The sequence below is a fragment of the Endocarpon pusillum genome (genome assembly GCF_000464535.1).
Source record: "Endocarpon pusillum Z07020 unplaced genomic scaffold scaffold2099, whole genome shotgun sequence".
Classification (NCBI taxonomy): domain Eukaryota; kingdom Fungi; phylum Ascomycota; class Eurotiomycetes; order Verrucariales; family Verrucariaceae; genus Endocarpon; species Endocarpon pusillum.
The window spans coordinates 30,376-40,002 of NW_006916137.1; the positions used below are offsets into that span (position 1 = coordinate 30,376).

General features: G+C 51.3%; 2 protein-coding genes across 2 annotated transcripts; one reads left to right on the forward strand and one right to left on the reverse strand.

Annotated features, from left to right (window-relative positions):
- Positions 1-34: 34 nt before the first annotated feature.
- On the forward strand, positions 35-3,905 carry EPUS_08732 (uncharacterized protein; the record flags this gene model as incomplete). Its single annotated transcript, XM_007803257.1, has 6 exons — positions 35-64; positions 115-160; positions 241-398; positions 457-984; positions 2,132-2,343; positions 2,396-3,905. The coding sequence occupies 6 exons, from the start codon at positions 35-37 to the stop codon at positions 3,903-3,905; spliced, it is 2,484 nt and encodes an 827-aa protein (XP_007801448.1).
- A 222-nt stretch (positions 3,906-4,127) lies between these two features.
- Positions 4,128-9,070, reverse strand: EPUS_08733 (uncharacterized protein; the record flags this gene model as incomplete). Its single annotated transcript, XM_007803258.1, has 8 exons — positions 4,128-5,347; positions 5,397-5,798; positions 6,290-6,595; positions 6,647-7,757; positions 7,820-8,011; positions 8,057-8,071; positions 8,121-8,791; positions 8,851-9,070. The coding sequence occupies 8 exons, from the start codon at positions 9,068-9,070 to the stop codon at positions 4,128-4,130; spliced, it is 4,137 nt and encodes a 1,378-aa protein (XP_007801449.1).
- Between the last annotated feature and the right edge of the window lie 557 nt (positions 9,071-9,627).

Sequence of the window (9,627 nt, forward strand, 5' to 3'; positions counted from 1 at the left end):
TCTTCTGACTTGTATTGAGAAGCTGGGCTCAATTATGACCACGCTAGCGGTGGAGCGGGATTGGGTGAGATTTTCCACTATAAGTCTACCCATTGGCTGATTGCTGCTATACAGGTCGTTGTGATTGCTGGAAGTGGAACAAATGAGTCTACCCTTCATGGTATGCAAGGGTCATCTTCTTCGGCCTTTCTCAGAGAAGACGTATAAAGATGGAGACTAACGAGCCTTCACTTTTTGCAGTCCTTAATTCTCAAATGCGCCGGATAGACCTGTTGTGCAAGCTAATCGGCCCACTTGCGATATCTCTGCTTGACGGATTGTCTACCCGTATTGCGATTCTGGCTACGCTTGGGCTTAGTGTGGTCTCTGTAGGAGTCGAGTATTTGGCGATAGCTCAGGTGACTCGACATCGACAAGCTGTCAGACTCTTTGCTAATGTTGTTGCACCTACTCTAGGTATATCACAGGGTACCTGCTCTTCATTTCCCTGGTAATGAAGGCTCCAGAGAAAGTGCAGAACCGCAAGTCTCAACTATGGCAACAGACCAACCTCAGAGCAACTCTGAGGCGCGCACCCGCCGCAACTCATCGAACTTCATATTGTACTTTCGTCATCGGGACATTCTACCATCAATGGCTCTCAGCGTCCTCTATCTGACCGTACTTTCCTTTGCTGGACAAATGGTTACATATCTCTTGTCCGTTGGGTACAGTTCAACACAGATAGGCATCATCAGAACCTTTTCGGTGGCAGTGGAAATCTCTGCTACTTGGCTAGGACCTATACTCATGATGAGGGTCGGCGTGATCCGTGCAGGCCTGTGGTCAACCAGCTGGCAAATATTCTGCATCGCTACGGCCGTTACACTGTTCTTGGTGGTTCGGCAGCCATTTATTGCTGCTTCAGGGCTTATCGCTGGTGTGATAGGAAGCCGGCTTGGACTCTGGGTATTTGACCTTTGTGTCCAGACTATTGTTCAAGAGGTGTGTATGTCTCAGATCCTTACCTGTTGTAAACTAACGACTGAATGTCCGAAGGAAGTGGAAGCTGATCGGCGTGGCTCTTTTTCTTCCATGGAAGCATCATTTCAAAATTTCTTTGAGCTCTGCTCGTATGCATCCACGATTGTTTTTGCTCGTCCAGCACAGTTCAAGTACCCTATTTTTATGAGCTGCGCTGCAGTATTTGTGGCCGGGACGCTATACACCAAATTTGTCAGAGACAGGAGAGGCCATTTGTTACATTTGTCACATTTGTCAGACTGCCTCAAAGTCAGGGAGAGCAGCTACCGGAGCCTAGGGCGGCCAATTGCGTCTCCGAGGTAGCATCTTATTGACGTGCATGCGATAATACAGAGAAAGCCAGCTGTCGTAGCTTGTCTCTCTGCCAGGAGCAGTATAAATGTTGTTCTGTGCTATATTGTCAACTTGTCATCAGAAGCCCTTTATAAGTATCATTGCTATACACAAGCATCAAGGTCGCAGTTCCCAAAACTTGCCGCCCACATACAAGCAAAGCTTCGTGTTCGTGTGCGCGAAGAATAGAACTCTGAAGGCCAACTAGGGTCAACATAGCGGGCCTCCAGCCAAAGTTGAACATCTCAGAACCTACCTCTGAGGAACACAGGCCTCGCTTCGGGTGAAGAAAAGGGAAGATCAGCGCGAGAATTGAGCGTCGCACAACGTATGCACTGATTCAACACCCGATGTCCCTCGAGCAATGCCACCATGAAGTCGTACGATAATCGGGTTCTTTTACCCATGCGCTGGAAGGACTTGGAGTACCAGCAATCAGCCGATTTTACCGTGATTAGCGTTGACTCCTTGCTTTGTGGCTAATTAAACCAGAAGATCGTCGCTCAAGGTACTCTAAATGGTCACCTTCAAGCTCTCTCGGAAGATGGATGCCAAGGTGACCCCTATCCGTGCTTGGCGTAGAATCGGCTGACCTTCCATGTTGACCGAGATGGGAGCACGCTGCAGCTCCCCGTACGACTCGTGAGACTCCATCCATGCATCATAATAGTTGGACCCAGGAGGGTTCACCTGACTCGGTGAAGAGTTCTAACACATTCGGACAGAAGCTCTATCAACTTGTTTGCTTTCAGATGTCATCGATAACCTCTCCTAGGCGATAGCAAGCAGGGCAATGCGCTTGTCATGCGTGAACAATTGGCTGCTGCTGGGCTTGGGCTTCGCAATTCTTGAAGGCAGTGCCGCTCCTCCGGCAGAGGACATTGATCTTGCTCAGCCAGGGCCAGCTCATGATGTTCCTCAAGACATCAATCCAGAGACATTCGTGGGCGCCTGCCCCGAGTATGCACAATATGCAAGCCACAAGCAGTAAAGTTGATCCTCGTCATCCAGCACAAATATATCATTGACCATCACAAAGCCGACCATACAGTGAAGGCCCGTTGGCCCTACCCTTCCAGCGACCTCATGCCTACTGCCGGACCTTCTCGTCTCCGGCGGTTGATCGGGTGATCAAAGAAGTGACGAGTCGAATGCGCGATCCAGACCTTGCTCGAATATTTGAAAACGCCTTCCCTAACACCGTTGATACAACAGTTCGGTGGCACGTGGATGGCGTCAATACCCATGCCTCAAAGACCAAGCTCGTGCGGGACCTAGGGAAATGGGAAGGCGCACAGTCTTTTATAGTTACTGGCGACATCAATGCCGAATGGTTGCGGGATTCTACCAACCAGCTGGCACAGTATCAAGCGCTTGCGAAGACCTCTCCAGAGCTTTCCAATTTGATTTTGGGCGCCATCAACACTCAAGCGGAGTTCGTGATCGAATCACCATACTGCAATGCCTTTCAACCTCCATCTCCGAGTCGCCTCAAACCTACACACATGGGGACAGATGACATTGTGCACCCAGTCTATGAGCCCTCAATCGTCTTCGAATGCAAGTATGAGATAGACTCATTGGCTGCGTTTCTGTCTCTCAGCAACCAATATTATAAGTCCACCGGCTCGAGTGCTTTCCTCACCAAAAGGTGGTATCTAGCATTGGAGACCTTGCTAGCAGTACTCGACCGACAGGCACAAGGGACTTTCGACGCGGACTCTAAGAAATTCGTACCAAATGAGTATAAGTTCACCCGCCATGCTTGGACAGGCACTGAGACATTGAATCTCAACGGCATCGGCAATCCACTTGCGCACGGCACAGGACTCATCCGCTCCGCCTTCCGCCCCTCGGACGACGCCACCATCTTCGGCTTCTTCATCCCAGGCAACGCCATGATGGCCGTGGAGCTCAAACGCACCTCCCAGCTCCTGGAGAGCGTCCTAGGCAGCAACAACGAAAGAATGACATCCATCTCACAAGCCCTCCTCCAAAGATCCGAAACAATCTCCAGAGCCATCTACGACCACGCCGTGATCGAACACCCCACTTTCGGCAAAGTCTTCGCCTTCGAAGTCGACGGCTACGGCTCCCACCTCTTCATGGACGACGCCAACATCCCCTCCCTCCTCTCGCTGCCCCTCCTCGGCTTCCTCGACCCCTCCGACGAAATCTACCAAAACACCCGCCGCATGATCCTCTCGTCCCAAGGAAACCCCTATTTCCTCAGCGGGTCGGCATTCAAGGGCATCGGCGGCCCGCATATCGGGTTGCGCAATGCGTGGCCCATGAGCGTGCTGGTGCAGGCCATGACGAGCCAGGACGAGGAAGAGATCAAGTGGTGTCTTGAAAGCGTGAAGAATGTGAGTTTGATGGGGCTGGTTAATGAGAGTGTGGATGTGGACAGTGGATGGGAGGACATGACGCGGAGCTGGTTTGCCTGGGCGAATAGCGTGTTTGCGCAGACGATTCTGTGGGTGGCGGAGACGAGGCCCGGGATCATTTTTACGGAGGATAGGCCGTACAAGGTTGGGGAGGGGAGTTGAGTTCTGCTTTTCCAAGTGGCTACGGCGTTGCTATGTAAGGGAGGGCTCGAGTTAGTTGGCTCTGCAGCGGCTCGAGATAGAGCAGATGGGGCGAGAAAATAGCCACAACATCATGAAACCACGCGCTGGCAAGCTCGTCGTACTGATACGATATCATCACTACTACTACGCGCTGCCCTGCCTGAACCCAGGGAAATTCAAAGCGCCGCTTTGGCATGCCGCTTATTTCTTACCAAAGAACTTCATGATATTTCCCCCTCCTCCCTTCTGCTTCCCCCTCTCCGCCGCCGCACCGCCACCTTTGGCTCCGCCTTTCCCCTGCGATTGCGATTGCGATTGCGACTGCGATCCAGCAGCGGGCTTCATCTTCGTCTTCGCAGCCGGCAGGGAAGCCGGTTCATCCTCGGAGAAAGACTCCCAGACCGCTTCCTCGCGCGTGACGAGGTAGCCCTCCTCGTCTTTCATGGTCTTCTTCTTCATGACTTTCCGCTTGCCGCGGCGGCGTTTGGGAGGGGCGGACGGTTTACCTGTGGGGTCCACTTCGACTTCGGCTTCGGCTTCTGCTTCTGCTCTTGCTTTTTCTTTCCTGTCCGGTGGCCTTTGTTCGGATTCCGAGTCTGACCAGTTTACGCCTTCGGCTTCGTTGGAACTGGTGTCTTCTTGGCCAGCTCCCTGCGTCAAGATGGCTGCCTTTTGTGATTTCCCGTCTTTCTTGGGCTGATCGCCCTTCCCGTATCCGGCTTGCTCTGGGTCGATCAGTTGCGCATCTTCCATCTCCTCGTCGCTGTCGTCCATCATCTTGCGGAGCTTGGCTTCTCGTTCTGCTTTGCCGGTGCTGGCTCGCTTTTTCGATGGAGCACGGGTCTTGGTGTCGAGGAAGAGGGCTTCTTCTTCGGATTCGCCTTCGTCGTCAGTGGTGTTGGGAAGATTAGAGTCTTTGTCTTCGGAGTTGCCAATCGATGAACCGGTCCCGTTGCGGGAGAGATTTGGTGTTGGTTTTGCTGCTGCATTCTTGCTCTTGGCGAAGGCTTTGAAGATGTCGGACGTGTCGCGTTTGAGGGAGGGTTGTTTGGTGGTGGTTGAGGTCGTTGTTGTGCTGCCTGCTGAGCTGGGACGCGACGTCTCCTCTTTCTTGACGGGTGGTTGGGGGGTAGTAATAACCTTTGCGGCAGGGTTCGAGGCTGTTTTCGAGGTGGTCTCGGCCTTGATGGTCGGTTTCGATGCTACAGAAGGTGGGGGTGGTCCTCGACGTGTCCTGCGCCTGACATTCTTGTTGCCGATGACGCCGTATATGGCATTGTGTTCAAGCGGGTCTTCTTTCACAAAATACGTGTTGTAAAGGTGACGGCCTACGTCTGAGAGAGTTTGCAGATCTTGCAGGCGATAAGCGGAGAGAGAGTAGATATGTATTGAGGTTATTGTCTCATACGAGGATTTGACGGCTGTTGAGGACTCAGTATACACTGGAAGGCAGACGCAAGGTGATCATACCATTCAATGACTCTTCTCTGACCAGCGTAATCGTTCTGATGGACGATATTTCTGCTTCCTCAGCCTCGTGGTCTTGCTGTGAGGATTGGGGCATTGAGCTCGTGAATGGTGGGGGACTTGATGGTATAGGTTCATCTTCATTGTGATCCCCATTTTGTCCATTGCGTGCCGCAGGCTTTTGATCAAGTTTCTTGGTACCAGCAAGCAGGTAGGTTGCGTGCACAGAACCAGGCTTCTTTGCATTTTCGTGGACGTGGAAGTCGTATAGCATGCGCTTCGCGGCATTGACATGGACTTTGGCAGCGCGAGCAAGCGTGCGGTAGGAGATGGTCTGTTGATCCGACAGTACCTGCGCCGCAAGCCATTGACGATGAGAAACTGCCATCCTTTTCGTTCCGTACCCTATTTAGCTTGAACAGAGTATTTGCACGTCGGCTACCACGGCAAACAGCTACACAGAATTCGCGCTACAGTTTACTACGTACGCGTCTTATCGATAGTGAAGGTGGATCCCCAAAGCGGTAAGCGCCAGCTGCTTTATCACACTCCCAGTGATACGTTCAGTGATACTCCGTACTCTGTACTCCGTATATCAACTTCATCAATCTTCAACCCAACCTCACTACTTCGTACGTACTTCTTCATTCAAGCTCTTGTGGTTTTTCGAATCTCCAAGATCTTAACTTGTGCAAGCAACTGCTTGCTTCTGGTTCGCTACAAGAAAGATTATGCTGCAATCACCAACCGTGGGCTACCCCAATCTATAACTTGATATAGATCATAATGAATCTGCTCTTCTTGGTTCTGCTTCCTGTCGCGTTCTTTGCGTTTTGGCAAGGCCTAGCTAAGATGGCTCATGTCCGGTTTCCTCCCCTCCATGACAATTGCCTCACCTCGCTCCTCCACATCAGTAGCATCTACCGGTCGCGTGCGACGCTGCGATAGCACAGAAGATCTGGCCGAGGCTGCAGCTTGGTCGTTGGCGAGAGCGGTCGTCGTTTGGGTTTTCTTCGTTGTAGGGCTCAGTACGGGTGGCGCTGCTGATGAATTCGATGTCTTGATGATTCCTGCTGTGGTTGTACTTGCATCATCGGGTTTTTTTGCAAGCTTCTCAGCCCATGCGGCAAGACGATCTTTATTGTGAAGACAGTACCACACAATCAAGCCTGTCAGTATGATTGTCGTAACTTCAGCAGCGACTAGATGAAGTATTAGCTATCATTCTATAAAGCTCAGAATGTGCGGCGTACAGAAAGTTCCAGCGATGTATCCTGATGTGTACACAGCATCATCTCCATTGCCGGTTTTGTGCTTCGCTAATTCGTCAATGTCTAGGGCAAAGAGCGCAGTCATGAAGGCAAGCGGTGCGAACAGGATCGTAATGACGGTGAAGCCTATGACTGCGACGGCAAGGAGTAAACTTGTCTTTGCATCGCTCATGCTGGTGCGTGCGTCGTTTATGCTAGCGAAAGTTCGCTTAAGGTTCAGTCGGTCCTGCACGGTCTTGTCCACTCTTTCAGCATCACGGTCGATTTTGCTGACTCGATCGCGATATATTTTGATCTGGGCTTTCGTATCTGCAAGCCCTTCCGGTATCTCCACATCTTCATCTGCTGCTTGCCGGTTTCTCAATACAACCAGTTTAATGTGGGCGATGAAGCCATCCAACACTGTGTCCTGCTGGCGAAGAATCTCTCCCACCATCGCTAGTTCGTCCCGGATGTCGGCAATGGCTTCCACAAGTTCCATCTCCGTCGCAATGTCCTCACTTGTAAGAGTATTGTTTTCCATGTATTTGGCCACGCTGGACAATACTCGCACAACGCCAAGCTCAAAAATGTCAAGTGGAGACTGAAACTCTTCCGAGCCTTGCACATTTCCAAAGCGACGAACTTGATCAGCCAAAAGCTCCGCAACAAACTCTTCTGGGTACCTTGCACCAAATAGACTGTATTGATCTTGGCCACGAGAACTCCAGAGGGCTGCTCCCTCGTGGGGTTGGGGTGCCTCTTGCCCCGTGGCACGCCCAGCATTCTTCCCAAGAGGCGTGAATGCAGAGATAGTCATGCTACCGGCCAACCAAATCCATAATTGTGGCACCATCAAGATAGGTCTCATGTCGCCAGATACGTCCTTTCCGTCTGCAGTCTCTTTGCACTCTCTCGTGACGACCTGTTTTCCATTTCGGTGATTCAGAGCCTCTCGATTGAGAGAAGGATAATAGGTCTCATCCAACGTTCGTTCGATCTGGAAGAAGGCGCCAATCTGACGCCAGGCACCTGCTGCGGACTCTTGTTGCTTCAATAAGTGCTCTCTCGACGTTTCAAACTGTTCTGTAGATTGTAACACAAGACAAGGGAACTGTTTTGCGAGTGAAATTATTAAGTGGAGTGAACGAGTTAAGAGACTTGTCTACCACTTACAACCACTGACGCCACGACCATTTCGTCTGAGTACCATGTCTCACTGATGGTTTGACTGTGACATGAGGGAATTCTATAGCTAAGGTGTGAACCCCCAGAAACGGCAGAGGCTCTTCGAAAACTCTCAGGGATCCAATAGAGTGGAGGCCGTTTTCGACCTTCACATTCCATCATCATACGGCATAGAATAGCCTATTGGATGGTTAGATCTGGATACAGGAGCGCGTGAAACCTCACATATATCATCGCAGCCTTTCCATCATTAGCATCATTCTAGCACGTTCAGGCTGTTCAATCATACATTAGTGAAGGGCACATGAATCCACTGCATTGAAAATCCCATCATTCCTTCAACTGAGAAGTCTGGATCGTCAAGTCTCACAATCATACATTCTCCCCTTCGGGGTCTCTCGGTTCCTAGAGTGGCACCACAAAGGCATAGTGGGACTTCGAGAAGAGCCCGGAACTTCGTGTACAGTAAAACGATGAGCATATTCCCATCGTCCGGTATCCTTGATCTCCAGTCGGTGTTGACGTCGTTATTCCGGAATTCCGTGTCGCCACCTTGCATATAGCAGAAGTGCAATACATGTGCTGGTCGCAGGTAGAGCGCATAGTGCATAGCGGTGCTTCCAGAACTATCTCGGTGATCCAATTCTTTGCGGAAGGCCTCCGTGCCCATGGTCTTGGCTAGGTATTTGAGAATTGCGATGTTATTACGGGGCGCGGCGCCAGCATAGATGACGGGAGATAAGCCCCAGGTATCTCTAGACCTCGAGTTGGCGGCGTGGTGTTTGATCAGATAGTTGCATATCTCCAGGTTTCCAATGCCAATGGCATATCTGAGGAGCCTATCGATATCAATGCTAATAAAATCGCCGCAATCCTCGAGTATATGCTGAAGTTCATGCAGCGCATCGGAACTTTGATCCGAACCTGTCTTCCATCTCATGAGTTGAGGGATCCTGAGCACTAAAGCGAAGCCAATTGCTTAGAATATCTTTCCAGTAGCAGGGTGATCGCTCACTTACATTTTTCCCGTGTCGCATCCCTTGTCGTGTCTGAGATAAGTGCTGGTCCGGGTCCCTGTGCTGTGGAAGTTGCCGGATCAATGCTTGATGCTGTCGGTGGAAACACGGTAGTGTCTCCTTCGGATATGTCCCAGCCTTCCTCAGCCCATTCGGCGTCTGCAGTATAAGGGAGAATGATGGAGAAAGCGTCAAACCTGGGGTCAGCTTCATAGGGAGCCATCGCTCAAAGCGCGGGCAGAAACAAATGCTGGATGCGGAACAGAGAGAAGATGCGACTAGATATAACATTGGCAATAACGATCGGGCTGGCCCCCAACCTCGCTGCGCTGGAGTGAAACGAAGAACGTGTTGCAGACGTCATATGTACTAGGGGGGTCATGAGTTATTGTTCGCTCGCGCTAGTAAAACTCTCACAAATCGGCCTCCTTACCAACCCCCTGTCGCTATAGCAGACCTCACTGTCGCTATCCTACGCGTTGCTCTTGATTCTACGCGTTCTCCTGAATTCGAGGGGATTCGTGCGGCTTCTGTGGATCTCTGCGAATTATGGCTGCTTGGAATGCAGTCCCTGAAGGCTGTCTTGTTGAACTGCTTAAGTCGGTGCCAGCAAGATGTCAAGCAGTTATACGTAGTAGCTAGGTTACTCCGTATAGGGACACGATCCTCGCCAGTGGCGGCGTTCCCACATTGGTATTGGGCGCGCTCTGGACCGGCGGGCCTTCGGGCCGATATCGATAACTAACTACGTAGCCGTGGCCCAATGGGTGGAGCCCTTAG